At 41.9% G+C, this 25,317-nt stretch overlaps 1 protein-coding gene across 1 annotated transcript; it reads left to right on the plus strand.

Annotated features, from left to right (window-relative positions):
- The first annotated feature begins 16,365 nt into the window (after nucleotides 1-16,365).
- Nucleotides 16,366-24,167, plus strand: LOC133716873 (uncharacterized). The gene is made up of 3 exons (XM_062143519.1): nucleotides 16,366-16,731; nucleotides 16,801-16,992; nucleotides 24,138-24,167. Exons 1-3 carry the CDS (start codon nucleotides 16,366-16,368, stop codon nucleotides 24,165-24,167), a joined length of 588 nt encoding a protein of 195 aa, XP_061999503.1.
- The last annotated feature ends 1,150 nt before the right edge of the window (nucleotides 24,168-25,317 follow it).

The following is a 25,317-nucleotide window of genomic DNA, read 5'->3' on the forward strand; positions in this document are numbered from 1 at the left end:
AAGCTACTCTTTGGCATAGAAATTGAGGAGATTCCATTCAAAACCTATAGAAGATGATGGAATTGTGGATCTGGGTGAGCTTGTCTGACACACACATACTATTAAATTCATAATTATTAGCTCTTTCCCAATTCTTTAATCTGAATAATTTAGAGTCCCTCATGGATGTTAGAGATTTTGACATAAAAAAATTGGGGTTTTCAGAATTAGAGGCATGCAGAGCTTAAAAAGATGCCTTGTTTGATGCATTATTGATATAGCTGGAGAAGAAGTAAATTGGAAGGGGCTCTGCTTCCAACTTCTTCTGGCCATCCTGCTGTTTCAAAATTGACCAATTTGCCCTCCCCTTGACCATTTTAGGACCACTTTGACCTCTTATCTTGGCACAGGTGCAATCTCGAACCTTCCCCTTGCTGGCTTTGCTTCATCGTTTTCGTATAATTCTCCATCAGATTCCTAAACTGCTGCTCTGGGACATGTGAGGGTAGTCTGATAACCATGCATGTGGTGGGGTCATTTTCGTCCTTTTCAGAAAAAAATCTACAGCTGGTTTTTGCTTCCTAGTCTATACTGTGGGTTTTTCGCAGCGGTGGTGGTGGCGTCATGGATCTCTGACCATTCGTTAAAATAAAGAAGGAAGAGGAAGACGGAGGGGGTTTCGAAATTTTAAAAGCTGAAAATGATGAACTAAAATAAGTAAAGCTTCGAGTTAAGTATCTGAAGCATTGTTTGATCAAGTCTGGCATGAAATTTCATTTTCGAAACAGTGTAGTTTAGTCTGTTAACACATGGATACTGTGGGATTGGCAAGTTGAGAAGGTGGCTGACAATGCAGCATAAGAGCTACACATGGTTTTGGTGTACGTAATACATGTATAAAGACTAGCTTCGAGCCCTCGTTACCTCATAGTCTCATACTAATCAATATGGTATGCATTAATGCATATCAAACTCGCAACTTTGCATGATAAAGTATGACCAAATATTTTCTGAATCGAAGAAATCTAGTTAATCAATGTAATAAGAGATAAAGTTACGTTTTTTTTTAATATGAGACAAGCACACTCCATATTTATGATTGGACTTTTAAATCATAAATGCATAACTTTTGTTCGACACAAACTGAAGGTATTACATTGTGGTATTACATGTCTCAATTTTTCCATCATATGACTTACAAAATCATGTCGTAAACTGTATTGACACATTTTAACACTACAAACACCAATCTTGTTTGTGATAACCCTTATCACAAGCTTTTCTTACAATCTCAAGCTCTCAAAGTCCAATTTCAAATTGAAATCCCCACACTACAACTATGATCAGATCTCAGAAGTAATGTCACATAGTATTAACATAAAGAATTAAAGATAACTAAAAGCCTGAATTGCAATATGAAACTTGAAGGAGTATCAATGGAGTATCGATGCTTTTGATTCTTTCTCGTCAAGTGTATAATATTTTTTCTCAGTATTAATCATAGGAATGAAGTCATGCAATATCTCACGCTTTTTGACTTGTCTAGTGCCAAATCAAATGCCCACAACGTTCACAACACCAAAGTCTTTTCCGGCCATTTGCTTTATTTTGTTCTTTACTCTTTTTTCTAGCTCTGTCTCTGGTATCACCTCCTTCCTTTATTCTTATTTTTTCTGTTATTTGTCAAGATAGTCAAACATAAAATTTGCTTTCCTAGCATGGTCTTTCAAGAGCACTTTAATTAGAGGCAATCAATCAAAAATAATTTCAAAAGATATCATACTTAATTAGAATTTTGGATGCTAATCATTGGAATTTAGCATGGCGTGCCTAATGAGCCGAAATTAGAAGAAAGCAAACAAAAATATCCACATTTGCCTTTGCAGAGGTAAATTGATAGATTCAACAAGGAAAATCTTCTCCGAATCTTAAACTGCTTTACCTTTTGATGATTAGAAATGGTAAGTTGGACCCAGAAAAGTTACTTAGAATCATTTGAGTGCAACTAAATCAACATTACAACACTTCCACACAAAAAATAGGACGTGATGTAGAGTTGTTTGACTAAGAAACCAAGCTTTTTATGTCATCTGCATTATAAACCTCAATATCGGTCAACTTTAGATAAAAAATATTAAGGGTTTAAATTTATTTGAAATTACTGAAATTTTCGTCAAATTTTCATTATTTGATATTACCGATATTTAAATAGTATCTAAAAAATACTTCAAATTAATTTTTAAGTTTCAATATTGGTTGAAATAGATCCAAATTTTCATAAATCTGAAGTATCAAAATTTTAAAACTTAAATATTAATTACCATGCATGTAGTGATCGATGGCACTACTCGGCTACGCGCACTAGCCTTTTGATCGCCACTTGAGCAGGAGTCTCCTCTCCGGTTAAGTCATTTGCAGTGCAATTCGACAATATAGTCATTCAGGACTTCAGGTTGTAGGTAAACGAAGATATCTTCCATAACTTGGTCAATGAACTAGAAGAAAAAAGAGAAGAGGAGGAGGCGACTTCGTTAACCATGCATGCTACCTGACCCATTGCATGCTTCAATTACAGAGCGTGATGAACTTGGGTACGTACAAATGAAATGACCCATCTCATTACAATTGTGTGCCTTTGGTACCTAAGATAAAACTTAGCATGTTAGCTAGGTAGGTTATTTAGAAGAGGTTTGATTTGAAACAGAATCACATAAACGAGTTGTGTTTAACTAAGCTTTTAGAATTGAATTTCTAACCAAAAATGAAATGAGATATTGGAGGACAATATTAACAAAATTGTGGCGATTATGATATGCTTTCACTGGTTTTTTGAGAAAAACAAATAGCATCATTGATGATAATATTCGTTAATCCCTCCTTAATTCTATCACAAAATCACATATACTATATTAACAATAGATGAGACGCTTATCTATATTATGTTAAAGAAAAGAGGGTTTGCTCACCATAACAAAATGAGATAAAAAAAAAAGTCAAAAATTAAACAAACACTTAATAAAAAATTTTATTATTTTCAGAAACTAACTACCCACTTTTAAACCGGTAACCACCTACTTCTCCACACCCATCGGTTTGGGCGGTTTCTAGTCATTAGTTATGCAAACACTCTTGCATCAAGTACCATTTGAACACTTGTGTGATAGAAATCCTTTTTTTTTTCTTTTTTTTTATTGCTGAAAATATAGACGTACGTTGATTTAAGTCTCTCTATAATGAGGGAAAAAAAATGACACACTGTATTTTGGATCAAGTAGATGAGCTAATATTTTTATTGACAGTGTATATACATGTAAACTAGATCACATGACGGTACAACAAATATTTCAATTTTTTTTTCTTTTTCCGAACATGTATTGTTTGCAAACAGATACCCAACCAAGTTATTCTGTAACATCAGAGCATGAAATGTCAAATGAGTGGACATATCTCTATGTACCACCGTGGGTACTACAACATTTTCTTCTTCTGTCTGTAGATGGCAGCGGAATGGTATATAATGGTCACTCTGGCCTTAGGCTAACACAAATTTCTAGTAATTTGATAACACTCCACGAATATTATCTAAATGTGTTATGATATGCTTGTAACAAAGCTCTATTGAGTTTCTATCTATAAAGTTATTTCCTTGATTCAAATAAAAAGAAAAAGATACCCAGCCAAATAAATTTATATCAAGCCTTATGTCTAGCGATAGAAATCTATTTGACTATAGTAGAAGTTTATGAAAAATGAAACTACTTTCTGATTTGAGTACGTTTCAAACAGGCGGCCTTTATTTAACTTTGACTATTATAGAGGATCATAGTTCTTCATCTATCATTGATCAAACGATAATAAAATCACTTTCCACAAACAAGTATTAACCTATAAAAACATTTGACTGATTTCAGTTACAACATGCATTTGCCTCTAAATACAGTCAAATATAAAAGTTTGCTTTCTTAGCATGGTCTTTCTTGAGCACTTTAATTAGAGGCAATAAATTCACACATCATTTCAAAATATATCTACTTGATTAGGGAAATTTTGGATGCTAATTATTGGAATTTAGCATGGCGTGCCTAATGAGCTTGAATTAAAAGAACAAAAGGAAAGCAAAACAAAAATATCCACATTGGACTTGAAGAGGTAAACTCACTAAATGGATAGATCCAACAACGAAAAGTGAGATTTTGTCGAAAAAAACAACGAAAAGTGAGATCACAATCTTCTCCAAATCTTACACTGCTTTACTTTTTGATTAGAAATAGTAAGTCTGACCTAGCAGGAAGTTACTTAGAATAATTTGAGTGCAACAAGCCAACAACATCAACACTACAATTTCATAAAATAAGTAAGTAAATAACTATAGGTGAGTTGTTTAACTACAAAGAATCCAGGCCATCTTCATCATAAAGCAGAATATCAATCTTTGTGGAACATCACCCCTCTTATATCTTCATAAGCTGCCCACATGTCTCTGAATACCTCACACTCACTGTAACTGCGCGCTAACACAGATATTATAATTAGTGCAGTGATAGCCCTAGCAGTTTGGCCACCACTTCGGCACCGGCCTCCTCCGTCTGAGTCATTTGAAGTGCATACTCCACATTGGAACGATACTTATTGTCGACGAAAATATACGTCTTCTGTCGTGTTCATGAGTTGGTTAATAGAATAAGAAGAATGCGACTATCTAAGAGGAGGAGGGCTGATCGACTGTTAGGCCTATGTCAGCTACTCAGCTATGTTAGTCAACAGTCCTTCGCAGCAAACCCGCTATAAGAGCAAGAGCAGTTCGAGCTTTTATATAGTGATAAATCCAATATATATTGTATTGTATTGAATAGGTTCAACAAGGACAAGTAGTGACAATATATTCCCAAAATCTCAATTCAGTTTTGTTTTTGATGATTACAAATGTTAGTGGGCTTTTGGATGTCAACTAGGATTTTGGAGCATAAAACATCATCATATAGTGACTTCATCGTCGACCATTCATGCTGGTTAAACCTGTAAACTGTTAGAAATCATGGTAGAAACGAAGAGGCAAAGAAAATGGCTATGGAGTACTCTGTAACAAACCGTAGAAATCTGGGTACATGGATGAATGAAGAAGACGATGTACAGTTACAAAGAAAATGACCAACCCTCAGTTAAAGATAAAAACTCCATATTTATGCTAATGTGGTTATTATCTCTGTTGACTGTTGACTTTGACCATCAACATATGACTTGTACTCTTAACATCCCCCCTCAGACTAGTGCTGGGATCCCCAAGCACTAGGGTGCTACAAAGAATGTGTTTTCAACCAGGAGGCCAGGAATGAGAGGAAGTACGTGATCGCCACGAATTCGAAGACTCACAAGCTTGCCTACAATTCATTAAATTTCTGTCCAGAGTGGAAGGTAGTAGCCAAGTTCTTGGTGTCCGCAAAACTGCAAGTTTCGTGAGGAGAGCTTGCTGCAATTGAGGTTGAGTAGGAACTGATAATGAAAATGGTAGAGACTTGACAACTTGTGATTGAGAAGCATTGTTAGTTGGCTGAGTAGCAATGGAGGGTGGCTTTGGTTGAGTGCAAATGGAAGCAGACAAAGCTTGAGGTGTTGCAGGGGATGGTGGTTGACAATCATACTGATGCCTTGTAGCAAATATCTGAGGTTGAGGATTTCTAAGATGACATTTGTAGGCAGGGTGACCAATTTTGTCACAAATTTGGCATACTACCGAAGAACTTGATGCACCATGCTATTGTTGACAATTCCTGTAATAACACTTGTATGCTATGTGCCCTGGTTTTTCACAGATCTGACACACAATGACATTGATGAAGTTCCCATTGGTTCTTGGCTTCCCATTATTTTTATTGGACCTATTGTTGTAGTTGTTTGTAGCCTTGTTACTTGGAAAATTTGGATATGAAGTACTGTCATCTGAGTAGCACCATCTGCAAAGGAATTGATAAAGCCATTCTGCTGATAATCATTGTTTGAAGAATCATTCTGAACAGTTTGATGAGAGAAATTCTGCTGAGATAAAATTGCATTCTGGTGTGGAGTGCTGTTGTAGTTGCAGTTATTCATAATAAATGCATGTTGCTGTTGATGACTGAATGGCAGAGACATATTAGAACCATTTTGAGCAATAAAACCAGATGTTTGATGAGAGACATCAAACAGAGATGGCATTGGATTGTAACTACCTTCATTTACCATATTGCTGTTCATCATGAATCCATCGTTTCCCATAGATGGCATAGACTGATAGTTACCACTGGATGGAATGAAGTTGTGTTGGAATGAAGCTGGTGAGGTAGCTGATGTGGGTGGTATAGCAAAACAAGTGCTTGCAGTCATAGTGTGCTGTGGAGTGAAAACACCATATTGCGGGGTTGCAGGGGAAGCATTATATTGATGCACATTAGTCATGCCAGAAGTCACATAAGGGCACATACGATTCTGAGTGACTCCATGATTACCAATGGAAGACAGAAGATTTGATTGCATCCCAGAAGGTTGACCAAAACAAGTGGATGACAACATCCCAGAGTACATACCATATTGAGCTAACATTGCATAAAAAAGAATTAAAGGTGTAGACTTATTCTCCAATTCAATTTCATATTCAGCAGACAACAACAATGATCTCACTTCTTCCAAATCAACATTACTTTTGCTTCTGATAATTTGCCTAGTGTGACTATACTCGCTAGGGAGTCCAGCAAGAATCAGAAATTTAACATCTTGATCATTCATCTCAATTCCTGCCACAACTAATTGATCTCTCATATATTTAAAACGCAACAAGTACTTGTCTATTGAGTTAGATCCTTTTTGAATGTTCTGTAATGCAGCCTTTAATTTCATAATATGCGGTTCAGAAACAATAGCATATCTTTGCTTGAGAGTAAGCCATACCTCCATAGATGTTTTACAACTGATTACCAGAGTTAAAGCTTCTGCAGAAAGCGTGGTTGTAAGCATGGAGATAAGTAACTATCTTGTTCCATCCATCTTTCTCGAGCAACAGAATTGTTGGTGAGAGAGCCATCATCACCAACAAGAAATTGGGGTGGACAAAGATGAGAACCATCAACAAACTTCAAGAGACAATGACCTCTGAGGTGATGTTTCATCTGATAGACCCATGTTAATTGGGTAATTTGTTTCGTCCAAACGAACAGAGATGGTGTTGTAGGTTTGAGTGGAGAACGCCTTTTTTCTTCAAATCTTGTACTGAAAAAATGGATCTTGATGAATTTGAGTAGTACAAACGGCTACAACATGAGCAACACAAACAGCTATAGAATAACCCCAAATCTTGATTCACGAACAGATTTTCACAAATCAAGAACAAAGCAGAGTAGATCTGCAAGTAGAGAGATTTCTTTTTGACTGGTAATTTGATGATTCTAAAGGGTAGTTTCTTGTTGGTTTTGCTTGATTTCTTGAACAATATCGGTTTTCTACTAGTAATTGAACAAGGAAAACGAAGAACAAAGAAAGAAGAGGAGGAACTTAGGGTTTTTGATCGGAGTTGCAGCGGAGAATCTTGATGAAGAATCGAAGTTGCAGCGGAGAACTTGATGAAGGATCGAAGGTCAGGCCACCATGGGCTCTGATACCATGTTAGAAATCATGGTAGAAACGAAGAGGCAAAGAAAATGGCTATGGAGTACTCTGTAACAAACCATAGAAATCTGGGTACATGGATGAATGAAGAAGACGATGTACAGTTACAAAGAAAATGACCAACCCTCAGTTAAAGATAAAAACTCCATATTTATGCTAATGTGGTTATTATCTCTGTTGACTGTTTCTACTGAAGAATACGGAACGGGAACTATGTGTGGATCATGATGGGGAGAGAGAGAGAGAGAGATAACACCGCATGTATAGTGGTTCACCTTGCTCTTGAGGCAAGGCTACGTCCACTTAGATAGTTTACTATGAGTGAGGCCAAGTGACCTTTGTAGTGATACAAGTATAGGGATCATGGATCCATCCCTTCTAAGAAGGGGAGGACTTCCTCTTATAGCTAAAGGAATCCCCTTCCATTTACATATTCTCGATGTGGGACAATAATACACATATTGCTTCTCTTGAAGCCTCTTGGAGAGCATGGGAGGGTGTCCTCCCTACGAGGTACCGGCCGACCTCCACCATAGCGAGGTAGCTCGGCTGTCGGACTACCGGATGCATGTCGTAGGCGGGACTAGCCATATCGCGGGGCCCACCTAAGAGGTCGTTGCTTATGCTTGGCGGTATGTGATATAGGTGGTATGTACATTGACTGTTGACTTTGACCATCAGCATATGACTTGTACTCTTAACATCAACCACTACGAGTCTACGAAAGTTACAAAGTGTGAAGAACTTGGGTGCAAATCAAATGACCATTCTCATCCCAATTGTGTTCCTTTGATACCTAAGATAAAACCTTGAATCCAAGCTAGGTTACTTTCGGCGGATCAGAAAAAACGTTTTTGTTTAACTGAACATTTGTAATCTGATTCCTAACCATAAGTGAAATGAGATATCGGAGAATATTAAAAAATTAATTAACCTTTTCTTTCATTCATATGAAGTGCAACCTGTGTCATTGACGATTTGAATAAAACTGATTGAAGAATTTGGGTGGGTATCCGACCTGCAATCATTGTGTGAATGTTCTTCTTATAAAAGATCATAGCTCTTCATCTACAATTGATAAAGGGGCAGTAAGTTTAGTCACAGGAAACAAACAATCATTGCTTATAAAAATAGTTAGTTACGACAAGTTACAGTCTCTTAAAAACTCAGGTCATCAAGATCTATTTAATTATCACAACATCTTAACTATTTCGAAGCTCCTTGAGCAGAAATTCTATATTCTCTTTACATCTTTGTAATTTGTCTTCAATCGAAATCAATACAATACATCGAATCACATTTTCTATGCTAACCACATACTATATACAAGAATTGTTGGCATATTGTTTGATTAAATCTGTCACAAAATTGCATTTGAAACATTTATATCTAGTCTTAACAGACCGAGTACACTGGGATTGGCACGGTGGTGCGGTGCTGACCATGCAGCCATGTCCTAAACTATATTACACATTGTTGGCATTACCGGCCAATGCCCTTCTTGTTTACAAAACGCACATTACAAGCTTTTTTTACAATTAGAACTGTAAATGGGTCAGATTTGGAGTGAAATGATCTAAACCCGAATATATTTAGTAACAATAAAAATTTAACCCGATCCGATCTGATAACCATGTGGATCATTAATAGCTCAATCAAAATACGTATCTAGCGGATTAATGGATACTCAGTCCACTAAATCGATTCTTTTATTATAATTAATATTCTTAAATTTCAAATAATAATATTAATTTTTTTTATCATGATGCTTTACAAAACTTCAATGAGTTTTTCTATTGGAACATCCAAATTTACTCATTTGAACTCCTATGCTTTTTACACCTCCCATCAACTTTGCAAGTACTAAATTTACTCACTAAACCTCACTAAAGTTCCTCAAATAACCTCATTCATATAATTTGCAAACAAACTATTATGTTTAAAATAAAAAACTTAGCCATTTCAATGATTTAATTACTCTATAAATCTTAATTACATATCCATTCCTTAATCAGATAACATAAATCTCTTTTTCAATAAAAGAAAATCAAACACAAGGTATTGAGTTTCAAAAATTAATTTCTAATCAACAAGAAAATAACATGAACTATTATGTGGTTTTTTTCTTTTTCTTTTTTAGATGTGCAAAAAAAAAAAAGATTTATCATTTTTTCTTAATGTTTATTTTATTTTCTCTATTTTCTGTATCTCATGATTAATTATTAATTTTTTTTTTTAATTACTAGCTCATGTTTTGTTTTTAACAAATACTGTGGATAGACTTGGATTTAGGTCATAATATGATTTATTTTGTTTTCTCTCACCAATATGAGTTCAATACGTATATCATACATTTTTATGTCACATGATCTTAATCATATTTTTAATTCTTATTCAATATATATGAATACTTTAATGAGTATGTAGTGAAATTGGAAAATGAAAATAGATAAGGAAAATAATAAAGAATACAATCTAATGTTATTGAATTGGAAAGTCTAGAGAAAATTAATTTAATATTTCTTTGGTATAATTATTGTCCTTAGTAGTCATTTTATAGTAGGTTATATATGTCATTTAATAATTCAAAATAGAGTGAGGTCAAGTGAGCAAATTTGGAGGTCCCAATAGAAACACTCAACTTCAATAAAACATTAAAACCAAATGAAGAGTATCACCGAATGTTGAATTAAATAACCAAAATACTCCTTAAAATAATACCCTAAGGTAAATAAAATCTTATAAAAAAATAAAAAAATTAATTGTTATAAAAGCATACCAAATCATTATCGGATTAGATCAACCTAAATTCGTGTTTGATCTGTTAAATAAACGGATTAATTATTCCGGATCATTACTAGGTAACATATATCAAATTTTCAATCTAAACCCGTTCAATAACTACAGTTGTGGATCAAAATCCGGTCCATTGACAATTCTATTTACAATCTCAAGCTTTCAAATGGTCTTACGGTCTTACCCAAATATTGATCTGTTTAATTTGGAAAACCCCCACATTACAACTTATGAGATAAAAGTGACTTAGGCAACAAGCAAAGTGGTAACATAAAAATAACTCAAAGCTTGAATAGAGTCATATGCATTATCATTTCCCTCGCATTATTGACTTGTTTACTGCAAAATCAAATGCCACAACAGCACCATATAGTCTTTTCCATCTGCTTTGTTTTGTTCTTTAGGCTTTAATTGCTCTATCTTACCATCTTCCTTCATTCTCTTCCGTTATTAATTGGTTTGGTCAAGAAAGTCGAATGAAAATTTTGCTTTCCTAGCGTGGTCTTCTATGAAGCACTTTAACTGGAGGCAATCAATCAAACATGACTTCAATACATATCATACTTGATTAGGATTAATTTTGGAATATAATCATTGGAGATAGCATGGCGTGCCAAATAAGCCCAAAAAGAACAAGAAAGCAAGAAACAGAAATCCACACTTAAGACTTAATTTGGAGATGTAAATTGATAGATTACAAAGGAGAAGTGAGAACACAATCTTGTACCAAATTGATGTTAATGTATAGTTAAATAACACAGTAAGTTTCTCAATTTCTCAACGTATAGCGAATATATATAAATAAGTGAAAAGTTAGAACAAAAGTCTTCCGATCCCTTCATATTTGTTACATTTTTATTTTCTTTCATTTTTTGTTTTGTTTTCAGGTGTCCAGTAATGAATTTGTAAATAAGTAGTTAAATTGGTTAAACCTAGCACTACGAAGCTACAAAGTGTGAAGAACTTGGGTGCAAATGAAATGACCCTTCTCATTCCATTTGTGTGACTTCTGATAGCTTTGTATATATGCTGGGTTATTTGGAATGGTTTGATTTGAGACGAAAAATGAAAGCTTTGTGTGAAGAACAGAGAATTTAGAGAGAAAAAGAATTTCTATTGATGGAAGATGAGGCTCTGATACAACGATAGAAAACTGAGGTAGCTAATAGCTTTATATGCTAACTACTTATGCTGCAGATTGCTTACACGTGGACTACAGCTGTAGGCCACAAGCTAATTAACCATATAGATAAGTAGGCAGCAGACTAACTAATTAGTAACTGGTGTAGCTAACATTATTACACATAGAGAAAACTTGTGCACGATTAGATGATGTAATTGAGCTGAATAGGATCATAGTGTGCTAACAAAAAAGTAGCCAATTAATTGAGCCGTTTAGAACTGGAATTCTACGCAAAAGTGAAATGAGATATGGGAGGATGTTAAAAGATTTTTGGGTATTAGGGTTTAATTTCCCTAATTCTATGAATATTTAGATATAGATATAGACATTTTGTGTGTGTAACAATGATTTGTGTCACATCTATTATAAAACAATAACTTTTCATATAAGATACTTGCGATTAATAGGTCGTTCAAAAACTCTTCAAATAGGAGAGATGTCTAGGAAAGATGTGATTATATAGAAACTTATACCAATATTTAGAGTTTGTGGTTTATATCTTTTGATGAATAGAATTGATACGATTAAAAGCAATTTTTAATGAATAAAAATAATGCAAAATGAAGTAAATTGATTTAAGATTTTGACGGGTTTTGAACGTGCAAAACTGTAACTATTACAGAAGAACTTCGCTTAAACATTTAAAACTTGTCCTTACCATTCACACTACTTCTGCCAAATATCTTTTAGGACTAAATACTGTTTAGTCATTGAATTTTTAACCATAAAACACTTCAGTCCCTGACCTTCTAATTTCACACGTTTAGTCCCTGTACTTCAAAATTTCAGACCAATAGGTCCTTGCCGTCTAAAAGTCACGGCAAAATGTCTATTATGCCCTCAGTTCTTTTTTTTAATTAATTAATTATTTTATTTTTTTTTGGAAAAGGATTTTTTTTTTCCCTTTCTTTTTTTATGTTTATTTGTTTATGTTTTTTTTTTCCTTTCTTTCTTTCTGTTTGAAAAAAAAGAATTAAAAAAGAATAAAGAATAAATAAATAAAAAGAGAAAGGAATAAATTTATTAAAAAAAAAAAGAACTGAGGGCATAATAGACATTTCACCGCGACTTTAAGACGGCAAGGACCTATTGGTCTGAAATTTTGAAGTACAGGGACTAAACGTGTGAAATTAGAAGGTCAGGGACTGAAGTGTTTTATGGTCAAAAGCTCAAGGACTAAACAGTATTTAGTCCTATCTTTTATACTCTTTTCATTATTAAACAAAATTTCGACATGCGGTATGATCTAGCCCAAACACCAAAACATGCTCTGTTTGGCATTGGCCCATTGAAAACTCGAGGTACTAGGGTGGTCTTTTTCCGAGTACATTGGGCCTAATGGCCAAGAAGACATGCATATGTGCCTTGATGAACAAGCTTGCGAATCCAAATCAAGTTGACTCTATTTCAGGGAAGCAAATAACGGACATTATTTTCATTGCTCAACAAGTTCTTGTATGGAAGAATTCGAATGCTCGATCAAAATAAAATAGATGAGTGGTATAATTGCTTGGAACTTGGAAGATGGATTTGTCTAAAGCTTAGGATAGACTTAGATGAGACAATATTAGAAAAAAAAAAGGATAGATAGACTTAGATGCATGAGACAATATATCACATGTATTTGTTTGGCTCCAAATCCAGTTGGCTTGCAAACTGTCTCTTTTTGCTGCTGTGATTGCGGGCGTGCCAGTACCGTGGAGTGCAGTCGTCGGGGTAGTCCCTTGACCTGACTTCTTCTTCAAGCGCTGTGGACGAGGAGAGCACCAACCTCGCCACAGGGTTCTTCTCTAGCCTTTCGGAAAAGGACTTCTGCCTTATGGATAAGGACTTTGGGTGTGATCTCTTGCGTTCACCGAATCGATACTTAGTATTGCAGACTAAGCAGAGCAATCATTGGGAAGTTTGGAGAAAGCACGGGTTGCGCTAAAGCGTAACTTTAGCTTCGCTGGGTTGCGAGGGCGTTACCCTTGCTTCGCTGGTAGTAACGGTGGCGGTTGCGCTCGCAGTCGGCTCCTGGGGAGACTAGGACTGGAAGTACGGTCGCCGGGTTGGTGGTGATGCTGACAGTCGGCTCTTGGAGAGACTAGGACTGGCGGGCGGTCACCGGGTTTCAACAAGGTTGAAGGTTTGCTCCGGGGAGGCTTTGTAATCGCTAGGATTGATTGATATGAGAGCCTGTCTAATTCGTCCTTGAAACCTGGTATATATACCTAGGGTTTCGACTGCTCCTTGTTGTAGAAGGATTATTGATTGAAGTTTCCTAATCAATCTCTGCTACCTAACTCCGATAAGGTTTCGTTTTCCTCATGGATTCCGGAATGGGCGAAGCTGTAACCCAAACCCCAGTAGGCTTATTTTTGGGCCGCAGGTATCGGCCTGCTGTGCTAGATCCACTAAAGGATATTGCCAAAATTACTTTTGGGCTCAAACATTGCCCCCCAGGCCTCGAAATCAGGCCCATGAAAATGTAACTGATTGAAGGGGACTAAAACGACGCGTTCAATGCTTGAAACGATGTCATTAATGAGGGTTGCGTCCTTTCGCTCGCGAAAACACCTTTCTGTCGTATCGTTTCCCTCACAAAATCTCTTATTTAAATCCGCAGCCACTTCAGACTTGTCACATCAGAAACTCTTTTAGTCTCCTAAACCTAGAAACCCTCTTTTGCACACACCTTCCTCTTTGAAACCCAGAAATGGCTCCCCCGAAAAAGATAGTTATCGATCAAGAAGAAGAACTGAATGAACAGGCCGCCCATTCTTGGGGAACCAACATCGGTGCCAGCCTGGTCCTCCAGACCATTATCCAGAGACCCCTGCTCCTCAGACTCTCGAACAACCATGCCGGACTGGGTCCAACGCCGCGAGATTCTTTCCCGGCCGACGCCATCGCCTTCTATGGCTTACCTGTTCGCCGCCCCATCCCAGTCCTCCGAAGGACTCCTGGGGATTTTACCAGTTGGAGTGTCCCTAATCATCGATCAAAAATAGGGCATTGGCCATCTTTTATCAGTGCGGCGGAGCTTTCCTGGTATCTTGAAGCGCGAGCTCGAGATCTGGCTCGCTGGAACGCAGCAGGTATCACCCATACTATCGATCTTTGTTTTTGTCTTCCGCGCGGTGGCAATCGTTCGCCACTCGCTGCCTTTCTCTGTTTTTGGAACACCGCCACCAACACCTTCGATTTTCGATTTGGCCAAATGAGCATCACTTTATTGGACATTCTCACCATCACTGGCCTACCCATCGACGGCGAGCCCTATCTGCATGGCCAATTCGACTCTGATACTTTTACCTCCACCATGGCCCAATATGGTCGCAGCGCTCATAGCGGCTCCTATCCGCGGTGGTTGGCCTATTACCGCCAGGAGCACAATGCGACTGGCGGGATTGCTTTCTTGGAGTACTGGCTCTGTAAGTTTATCTTCTGCACTTCCTTCTGTAAGCCCACTGGTGCCTGGACCTTTCTGGCAACGGCCCTCTACAACGGTCGCCGCGTGGGGTTAGGACAACAAGTGCTGGGTGCCCTCTATCGCACTTTGTACCAAGCCACCATGCATCCCTTCGAGACTAGCATTTCTGGCCCTTTTTGGATTCTTGACTTCTGGATTCAAATTTACTTCCCATATTTTCGTCGCGACGACATCCCATTGCTTCCACCTACTGATCAACTCCTGGGACGATGGCTCAGTCGCGATGAAAGGTACACATCCCCTCCTTATTCTGAGTGCTTCACATACTTGTACCTTCTGCACAAGATGCCATACTGCGACTTAGTGCTGAGTAGAAGATTCCCGGCTCCGCTTGAACACGGATTTCTCCCTGGCGCCTCTCGCTACAATGATCACGCGCGCTTGGCTTTTCGCCGCGCAATTTCCTGTTCAGACATCAGGATTGCCGCTGACGAACTCAGTTATGAGCTCTACGCTCCCAACCACTTCGCTCGCCAACTCGGCTTTGTTCAATTAGTGCCATTCCCTCTGTATGATGCTTGGAACTACAACACCTCTTGGCGTAGACTTGGGCCTCTTTCTGGGCCTCCGCCAGCACAAAGCACACTCGCACTGGTTGATCTCCCTGACTGGGCTAAAGAGATTGACTCTGTGGATGGGGCTGAGGAAGGATACGAGGCATGGTGGGCAGAAGTTTCTGTTAACTGCTGGAGGCAACAGCATGATGAACTATTCACTGCCATTTTCGGGGAACTGCGATACCCCTATACTGCCGACGTCGATCTACTTGCTCGAGTCCCTGAAGACGCTGCACAAGCTCCTCCTCCTGCTGCTGAGCCGGCTCCGTGACCCGCGCGAGCCCCACGTCAGGCCCAGGCTGGTATCGTAATCCGCGAACCCCCTCAAGAGGTAAATATCCTGACTCATGTTTTGTCCTTTGTTCATTTGCTCTTCCCTTTTAATTCAAATTTTGCTATTCCAGGGAAATGCGCCATTTTCTGGCAGTCGCGCAGCCAACACTTCCCAAGCCACTGGCCAGTCTGGGAAACAAAAGGCAGTAATGACAGAGCCTGAAGACAAAAAATCCTCCTCTGATGATGATGACTCGCAGACGGTAAGAACTTTCTGTTTGAGTAAATCATACTTCCTCCACGAATCAAACCTAATCTTCTGACCCCAACAGATCGCCGCCCTCTCGGCTCGGAAACGCAGTCGCTCTGATCCTCGAACTGACCTATGGGCAGAAGATGAACCAATCGCTGACCGACTGGTAAGATACAAGCACACTCAGTACTTGTTAGCAATTTCTTTTCATTCTATGCGACCATGTAACAATCCTCATTCGCAGGTTCGCCACAGGTCCTCGAGACACACTGACGAAGGATCTTCAGCTGCTGGTGAAGGCACATCTGCTTCCCAAGCCCAAGCGCCAACTATTGTGAACAACTTTCCACCTCCTGCGGGCGTTGCCAGTAATGCACAGTTGGCCTTGATCCCAGTGCAGATCATAGATGATAGCTCGCCTGAGGCCGAAGATAGAGTACCGTTACCGGATGCGCCCCGCGAGGAACCAAGCGATATACCTGTCCTGGAACAGATAGCGCCTGACTCAATTCCTATTCCCAGCGAAGTTAACCCAGAAGCAATGCCAGCGGTCGTTGTGTGTGAGCCCCCAGCCGAGGAGGTATTTCCCTTAACCAACTAATTCATTATTACTTCCTAGCTTAAATACTCTGACAATACCTTCTTTCAGAATCCAAATGCCTTCAACACTGAGGATGCTGTAGCTGAAGCTGTAGAGGCAGAGGCTGCTGAGCCCGCTCTTAATATGGTTGGTCAGGAACTTCCTCCCCTTGCCCCCCAAGTCGCTGAAGCCGGAGAATTAGAAGACCTTCCTGAACCAGTGCCAGAGGCAGCACCTGTCGCTGAGCCTCCTGAGGCCCCTGTCGCTGAGCGACCAACTCCCTCCACTCTGGAAAGGTTAGCTCGCGTGCTCGAAGTGAACCCTCCTGGGGTCGTAGATGAAGCTAGAGAAGGCCTTCGTCGCTTCCTGGGCCCTGATATCTTGATTCCTGGTGCGCCCGTGAGAGTCATAGAATATTTGAGGGTGCTTCTCCGCGAGGGAGCCATCACTGAAGATCAATTCCAAGAGGTCGATCAACTGCTGCAAAATCTTCCCCGAGGGCTCAATGAGCGGGCAGTCGCGAACGCGCAGGCTAGGCAGACCGAGACGCACTATCAGAACCTCACTCAGCATACAGAGACCGCGCGCGATTTCTTGGGTGACCAAGCTAACCTAATCAGGGAACTGACGCTCGAAAGGAACCACTTGAGATCCCAGATTCAGGCTTTTCAAGCCCGGTTAACTGACGTTACTACCAGGCTTACTCATGTGGAGCCTCAGTTAGAACAACCCCTCGCTGCCTTTGAGACGCTGTCCCAGAAACTGGCTCAGGCTCGTGTGGCAGCCCAACAAGCCGCACAAGCTGCTGCGGATGCTAGTTTTCGTTTAGATGAACTTTTCCTTCGCCTAACCCATGCAGGCCGCAGACTTTTGGGCCTCTAGAATTAAGCCCATGTTTCGTATGAATAATAATATTATTATTAACTTAATATTTAGCCCACATTGCCTGGCCCAAATACATATCAACTTAACTTCTCAAACTGTTCAGCGCTTTAATTTGTTTTAATGCTTTTGAAACTGTTTGAAAAGATTAAAAAGATAATCTCGAAATGGAGCGGTTACCTCCTTGGAGACTGCCCCGCTTCCCACGCGTTTTCAATTATCTTCATTTCCGAGATCTTAGCATTTAACACCAATTGATACGCTCATTGATGGCAGTGAGAATATCACAACCGCCCATCGTACGGTCAAGGCCACTGAGACTGGCGCTATAAATACCTGCACTCTGGAGAGATGGTATATGCAAATGAATATGGGTTTCCCAGAAATAGCATCACAATCTCTACTTCTCTTCCTCTAGTTTCTACAATCTTCTCCTCACGATATCAGCCTTAGCCTCAAATTCCTAGGCCTTATGGCTTAACCTCAATACCTGGGTAGGTCTTATGGCCTAACCTCAGGTCCAACCACATGTCTTTGGTCTCTGGAAGTCGCGGTGAAATCCACCGGTTTCATTTAGACTGAAGAACATGTGGTGCTTCCGACGCGGCGGAACCCGATTCTGAGGGTCCCCCTTTCTCAGATTGCCCGCGTGGAGCAGGAGGAAGAAGGGCGGAAGACCAATATGGGTCGCCTGTTCTTGCTCCGTAGCCTACCTCCAGGGTCTGACTGCGTGACTTATGTTTTTCCCCTGGAGGTAGATGTGGTTGTGAGTCGCACTCTCCGTGAAGATCATCTCCATCCCGGAGGATAATCCAACCAGAAGGGTTGCGATGGGTTATTTCCTTCCTTTTTCGTCCGGTACAGACGGTAGCGGCTGCGACTCAGATCAGAGGAGGCATGTGGGTGAAGAGAGGAAGAGTATGAATGCCCGAGCACAGCCCCCTCGCTGCCACAAGATTCAGAAACTCTTAATAGATCTGTAACTTTATGGTTTTTATTCTAAGCCACTTCTGGCCTTGTAAACCGCAAATGTAATTATTTTGATTTGCACTTTGTACTGCTCTTGGCCGCAAAGCCACTTTATGAATGAAAGTTTTTAACACTTTTGCAAATCAATGTATAAAATAAGGCCTCAGGTATAGGCCATTACATGCATTCTTAACACCATAATGTCAAAGAAAAGAAAAATTGACAACAATAACAAGAAATTTGAAATTGTTGACCAAAAATAAAGCCTCAAATAAGGCCCGAACAAAAATAAAGCCTCCAATAAGGCCTGAATGTATAGAGTGTTGCCCCCCTAGTATTCATAGGTGAAGCAAGTACAGGATACTAAGGCCACGGAAAAGGCCTGAATATGGATGAAGCGAACCTGGGGAGACTAAGGTTGCCCCCCTGTCTGAGAAGAAGGTTGATCCGGTGGATCTTCAAACTCCCAAACACTAGGGTAGTATTTCTTCAGGAAACGCCCGTTAATGGGATTGCGGTGGAGGTCGCCATCCAAATCTTTGAGGTGAAAGGCCCCGCGCTCCAGAATGCGATGAACAACGAAGGGTCCTTCCCATCGCGGAGTCCATTTACCGCGACTGGTTAACTTCTCGCCAAAAGGCAAAACAACCTTCCAAACCAAGTCACCCTCTTTGTAACTACGGCCACGCGTCCTCTTGTCATAGGCGCGAGCAATCCGTTGCTTTTCCAAGACCAAGTTGTCCAAAGCTGCCAAACGTTGCTCGCTGAGATCTTCGTGTTCTTGCCACATCGCCTGAAAATAATCTTCCCCGATCAAGTGATGCTGATCTTGGACGCGCAAAGACTGGACGTTGATTTCCAAAGGTAAAATTGCATCATGACCGAACATTAGTCAATAGGGGGTCGTAGCAGTGGGATTCCTCTTGGAGGTACGATAAGCCCATAAGGTCTCATACAACGTATCGTGCCACTGTCTAGGGTTTTCAACAAGCATCTTCTTGAGCAAGGTGATAATAATCTTGTTACTGGCCTCTGCTTGACCATTGGATTGGGCATAATATGGTGTGCTGTGGACGAACTGGATGCCCAAGTCCTTGACAAGTTTCTCTACCTCGCCGCCCATAAATGCTGCCCCTCTGTCTGAGACCAACACTTCTGGAATGCCAAACCTGCAAATAATATTCTGAAAGATAAACTGGCGAATGGTAGCGCCGGAAGCTTCCTTCAAAGGTTCAGCCTCAACCCATTTCGTGAAGAAATCGGTGGCTACAATGATGAACTTATGCTGGAGCGAGGAGTGAGGGTGAATCATCCCAATCAAATCCAAAGCCCAGCCTCGGGCAGGCCAAGGTTTAATAATGGGTTGCATGGGAATATTGGGAATGTGCTGCACTGGGCCATGCGCCTGACAGTCTTGGCAGCCTTTCGCGAACGCGATACAGTTCTTCAAAATGCTGGGCCAATAATACCCATGTCTTCTGATAAGCCAACGCATCTTGGGGCCTGCTTGATGGGCTCCACATACTCCCGTGTGCGCTTCGCGCATCAACCTCTTGGCTTCGCGGCCATAGACACAGCGAAAGTCTACGCCATCTTCCCCACGTCTTCGCAGCTCGTCACCTCTGAGGAAATAATTCAAGGCAAGAAAACGAGTCTTCCTGTCTGCTGTAGGATCTGGTTGCTTGAGGTAGTCAATCAGCGGAATGCGCCAATCGACGTCAATAGGCTCGAGAACCGCGACGATTGGATCATCCGGTGGGTCAGGCCGCGCGAGCCACGAAGGCAGTGTGCGGCGCTCGACTTTCAGAATGCGCTCGCGAACGCCATACTTCAATGTAATGCCTGTAGCCAATTGAGCGAGCTCATTGGCCGCAAAGTTGAGCTCACGAGGTATGTGCTCCAAATCCGCATCATCGAATTGATCCAGAAGTTCAATGGCGCGATGCAAATAGGGTATAAGCAAAAAGCTTTCGCACTTGTACTTTCCTTGGAGCTGGTTGATTATAAGCAAAGAGTCGCCGTGTACCTGAACGTCCCTTACTCCCAACTCTAGCAGAACCTCTAGACCAATGATAATGGCCTCATACTCTGCTTGATTGTTTGTACATTTAAACTCCAACTGGAAAGAATAAGAAAAACGATCGCCCGCTGGATTCTCCAGAACAATCCCTGCCCCTGCTAACGTTTCCGTTCTTGAACCATCAAAGTATAGTATCCAGGGCTGCAAGGAGACTGTGGCTTGATACCGAACAGCGTATTCTGGGATGCGCGCTAAATCTGGCCGAGTTATGGTCACAGCTGCTATCTCCAACTCCTTCACTATGGGGATGTCCAAGGTAGGGTGGTGTGCTAGGAAGTCTGCGATAGCCTGTCCCTTTACTGCCTTTTGTGGCACGTATTGTAGCGAGAATTCAGATAAAGCCAATACCCATTTGCCAATGCGGCCTCTTAAAATAGGCCGCGACAGCATGTACTTGACCAAGTCAGTCTGAGCGATGATGCAAGTGGTAAAGGGTAACATGTAGTGGCGCAGCTTGCATGCTGAGAAGTACAAAGTGAGACACAGCTTTTCCATCGGAGTGTATCTTGTCTCGCAGTCTGTGAGTGTCCTACTAAGATAGAATGTGGCATGTTCGACACCGTCCTCATCGTCTTGGGCGAGCAGGCTGCCAATGGAGGCCTCAGCTGCTGAAATATATAGTTTTAATGGGAATCCAGCCCTAGGAGGAACGAGCACTGGTGGGCTTGCCAGGTAGGCCTTGATTTGATCAAAAGCCTCTTGGTGTTTATGCTCCCAGACGAACTCGCTCTGGCCCTGTAGCTTCAGCAGAGGAGAGAAAGGCTGGATCTTACCTGCAGAGTTAGAGATAAAGCGTCTCAAAAAGTTGATTTTACCGAGCAAACGCTGCAGCTCTTTCTTCGTGCGTGGCGGAGATGCGTTGATGACTGCGCTCGCTTTGTCTTCAGGGACCTCAATTCCCCTCTGATGGACAATGAACCCCAGAAAGTCTCCTGCTTGAACCCCAAAAACGCACTTAGCGGGATTCATTTTAAGCTTGTGCTGTCGCATGCGCTCGAATACTTTCCTGAGATCTGTGATGTGATCCCCTCTTTTCTGAGATTTGACAACCACGTCATCAATGTAAACCTCCAAAATCTTTCCAAGGATGTCATGGAAGATTAGGTTCATGGCTCTTTGATAAGTCGCTCCAGCGTTCTTCAGTCCAAAAGGCATAACCACATATTCAAAAACGCCCGCGAACCCAGGGCAACGGAACGCGGTTTTGTGTCTGTCCTCTTCTGCGACCGGAATCTGGTGATATCCTGCAGTGCCGTCCATGAAGGACAATAATTCATGTCGCGCAACGGCGTCTACCAACATATCCGCGACCGGCATGGGGTAGACATCCTTAGGTGTAGCAGTATTAAGGTCTCTATAGTCTACGCAGACCCTCATCTTGCCATTCTTCTTGCGGACAGGCACTATGTTAGATAGCCACTGATTGTATTTGGCCACCCTGATAATGCCTGATTTATGCATTTTTTCAACCTCCTCTTTGACGAGGATTTGAGTTTCTGAATTCATTCTTCGCGGTTCTTGTTTCACAGGCCTCTTGTCAGGGAGTGTTGGTAGCTGGTGGCAAACCAAGTCCGGTGACAGGCCGGGCATATCCTCGTACTTTTCCGCAAAGCAGTCTTTGAATTCTAGCAATAAGTCGATAAGCCTCTGTTTCTCGCTAGACTCTAGGTAAGCGCTGATAGCCACTTCCATAGGCTCATCTGCTGTCCCGAGATTGACTTTCTCGGTAGGGTCTCTAACTTTGGGAGGAGTGTCGTCCAACGCTGCCGGAGCGAGCTGAATTTCCACTTCATCCTCTTGTTCCTGATCAGAGAGTTCTTCGTCAACGATTTCCAAAATCGCGATTCGCTCATAGGCCTCTTTTTCCACTAGATATGATGATAATCTTTCGTGCAGCGAGTGGAGGGCCTCTATCCCTTCCTCTGGAAGGTCGTAATCCATTAATCGTTTAAGGGTTTAGGCACAGCGTGGCCAGGCCTTTCCAAGCCTTCTTTTACGAGCGTAAGCCCCCACTGTGCCAGTTCAGAGGCCGTCACCCCTGTAGGGCGGCCGTTGTTATCGAGGCCACTGACTTGTAATGGAGCGATAGGCTCCAAATAGTACCTGGCATCTACATAGTTTGCGGAAACTGGGAATGGACGAGGATCCGCTTTGATCACCTCAGCTTTATCTGTCTCCCTGTTCCACATAATAAGTTCCTGATGGAGGGTTGACGGAACACAGTAGCTCCGGTGAATCCAGTCCCTTCCCAGGATAGCGTTGTAGGCCGCATAGCAATCTGTCACAAAGAAAGCATAAACTCCCTCTGCTGGACCTACCTTGACACGCAAGAAAAGTAATCCCAAGGTCTTTGTTACAGTCCCCGCGAAGTTCTTGAGAGTGAGAGACGTTGACTGGATCTTCTCCTTCTTGATTCCAAGCAAGTGCATGGTCCTAGTAGTAATGACATTAACAGCAGCTCCAGTATCAACCATGATCTTGCTAACTTTGGTACCGCCAACTTCTTCCGTGATTTATAAAGGTCTCATGTGCTAGACCATAGCAGGCGTTGGCCTAGTGAAGCTCATGAAGAATTCTTTACTGTTGGCGTCCTCTGTTTCCAGAAAGACAGTCTCTTCTACCGGTGTTGTGACCGCTGACGTGATCTGCAGGGGCTGTGTATTACATTCCTCAGCTTCTACGCATTCCTGAGCAGCGACCGGTATTGCATATCGTGCTGGGAGCACATAAACCATATTGCAGGACGTATCTAATTCACCTATGTCGTCCTCCAGGTTAAGCTTGGGTTCGTTGACAGGGATAGCCGTGTTGAACTGTTTAGCCAACCTGTCTACTAGGGATTCCTCAGTGAGCCCTTTTACCTCACACTGCTCATGCTCTTGAACCACGGGAGCTTGTTCAGGGGAAACTGACTTTGGTTCCCTAGCAACGTCCGCCTCTAGGGGAGCAACTACTACATTCTGGACTTTCTTGGGTCTCCACTGTAAAGTGTCGGTAGTCCTATCCTTGCCCCCCAGTCTCTCGAAAACTGAGGATTTGGCTTCTGGTTCCTCGCGCAACAACCGGCGCCTGACGTGCGGTTGCCTGGACGGCGAGCTCTCCTTTCTGGCTTGCAGAAGTGTTCTCTCCTTGGTAATTCTGCAAAAAACACTGGGCTCAGATGCCCCTGTTGCTGAGCTCGCTTGCTTTCGCAAACTGCGAGGGGCCACTAATGGCTTGGCAGCAAGTGCTTCCATCTCCCTCTGATACTGCTCAGGCGATTTGACCAATTGTGAAGGTTTGATCAGGCCCTGGTCTAAAGCCTCGAGCGCGCGCTTGGCTTCCCCAAACCTGCGCTGCAGTTTTCGCTTCTTGGAAGGACTTATCTCCACTGCCTTCCCCTTCTCCCTGGTGTACCACTTCCCTTCCTTGATGGTAGCGGTTGAAGCAGGTGGTATGTAGGGTTTGGTCAGAATGTCTTTGTGCTTGTTTGCAGCCTTCTCCTCTATCTGCTGATCAACCGTAGCTGCCCTCAGCTTCTTGAACAGATTGGAGTCCTTTGGTGATGTAGGTGACCCCATTTCCTCCCTTTCTCTCGGGCTGGAAGGTTGATAGTTTCGCGATGGCGAGGCCCACTTGATGGGCGGGAGAGAGCCAAAACGAAATGTCTGCTCGACCTCTTCGTGCAACACTCGGATGCCACACTCCTCTTTGCATCGCGAGCATAACACTACGGGTGAGGCTTGACCAAATGGTTTAGCCTTCTTCTGGGTCGGGGCCTCATTAGGCTCTCCTTCTCGTCCCTGTGTGTTCAAATCCAGGGTTGATTTCCTCTGGCTCCGCTTGGTCCAGTTCACATCGACCATGTTGATCCCAGTATCAGGAAAAGGGTTTAGGTCAACAAGCGCTGCTGCAGTTACTGGAGCTTCCACTTGAAGACTGCCGTTATTGAGCCATACCTGAATCTGGTCCTTGAGCTTCACACAGTCAGCTGTATTATGGTTCGACAAGTTATGGAATTTACAATATTTCTTTCCTTTCAGCTGATCTGGTCGAGGGAAAGGTCCAAAGTCGGTCTTCACCATCTTCGCGGCGATCATCTCATCTAGAATCTCGTGTGCCTTGTTGGCATCATATGTATACGCCGCGAACTCAGGTTTAGTGAAGGCCATCGATTTGAGCTTGACAGGTTCCTTGGTGATTTTCAGTTGCTTCAAGGCTGAGTTCTTTCTCCCTGTCAGTTCATAAGCGGCGACGTCGCTCTCATCTTCCTCATCGTCCTCCTGAACCAAATCCTCACTGTGATAGTGATAGTAAGGATCATACGTAGCCGGCTGGTAGCTCAGGGCCGCTATGGTGCGATTTTTCCCTGGTACATATGTCCCTTTGGACGCATTCTTCCTGGCATCAGTTTATCTGAGGAGATGTTCGAAACTTCCCACCTCTGTGATGAGCTCTCCCATTGACTGAATCATGCTTCCATGCTGCTTCTTTCGCTGGCGCGGCTCTAAGCCTTTGATCGCCAACTTGATCAACTCTTTCTCCGGCAGGATCACATTCAGTTTGGCCTTCTGAATCTGGAAGCGCTGAAGGTAGGCCACAGCGGACTCCGTGGGCTGTTGGGCCATCTGGGTGAGAGAAGCCAAGTCTACCTCAGGTTCTGTGGCCCCAAAAGT

This window comes from Rosa rugosa, chromosome 6, assembly GCF_958449725.1.
Source record: "Rosa rugosa chromosome 6, drRosRugo1.1, whole genome shotgun sequence".
NCBI classification, from domain to species: Eukaryota; Viridiplantae; Streptophyta; class Magnoliopsida; order Rosales; family Rosaceae; genus Rosa; species Rosa rugosa.

Bases quoted from the DNA above. Each gene is read 5' to 3' on its own strand.
- LOC133716873 (XM_062143519.1), top strand. From the start codon at position 16,366: ATGCGACCATGTAACAATCCTCATTCGCAGGTTCGCCACAGGTCCTCG. The intron at 16,732-16,800 runs GTATTTCCCTTA...ACCTTCTTTCAG, and splicing joins GTGAGCCCCCAGCCGAGGAG to AATCCAAATGCCTTCAACAC. The intron at 16,993-24,137 runs GTCGCTGAGCGA...GCTTGTTTGCAG, and splicing joins CTGAGCCTCCTGAGGCCCCT to CCTTCTCCTCTATCTGCTGA.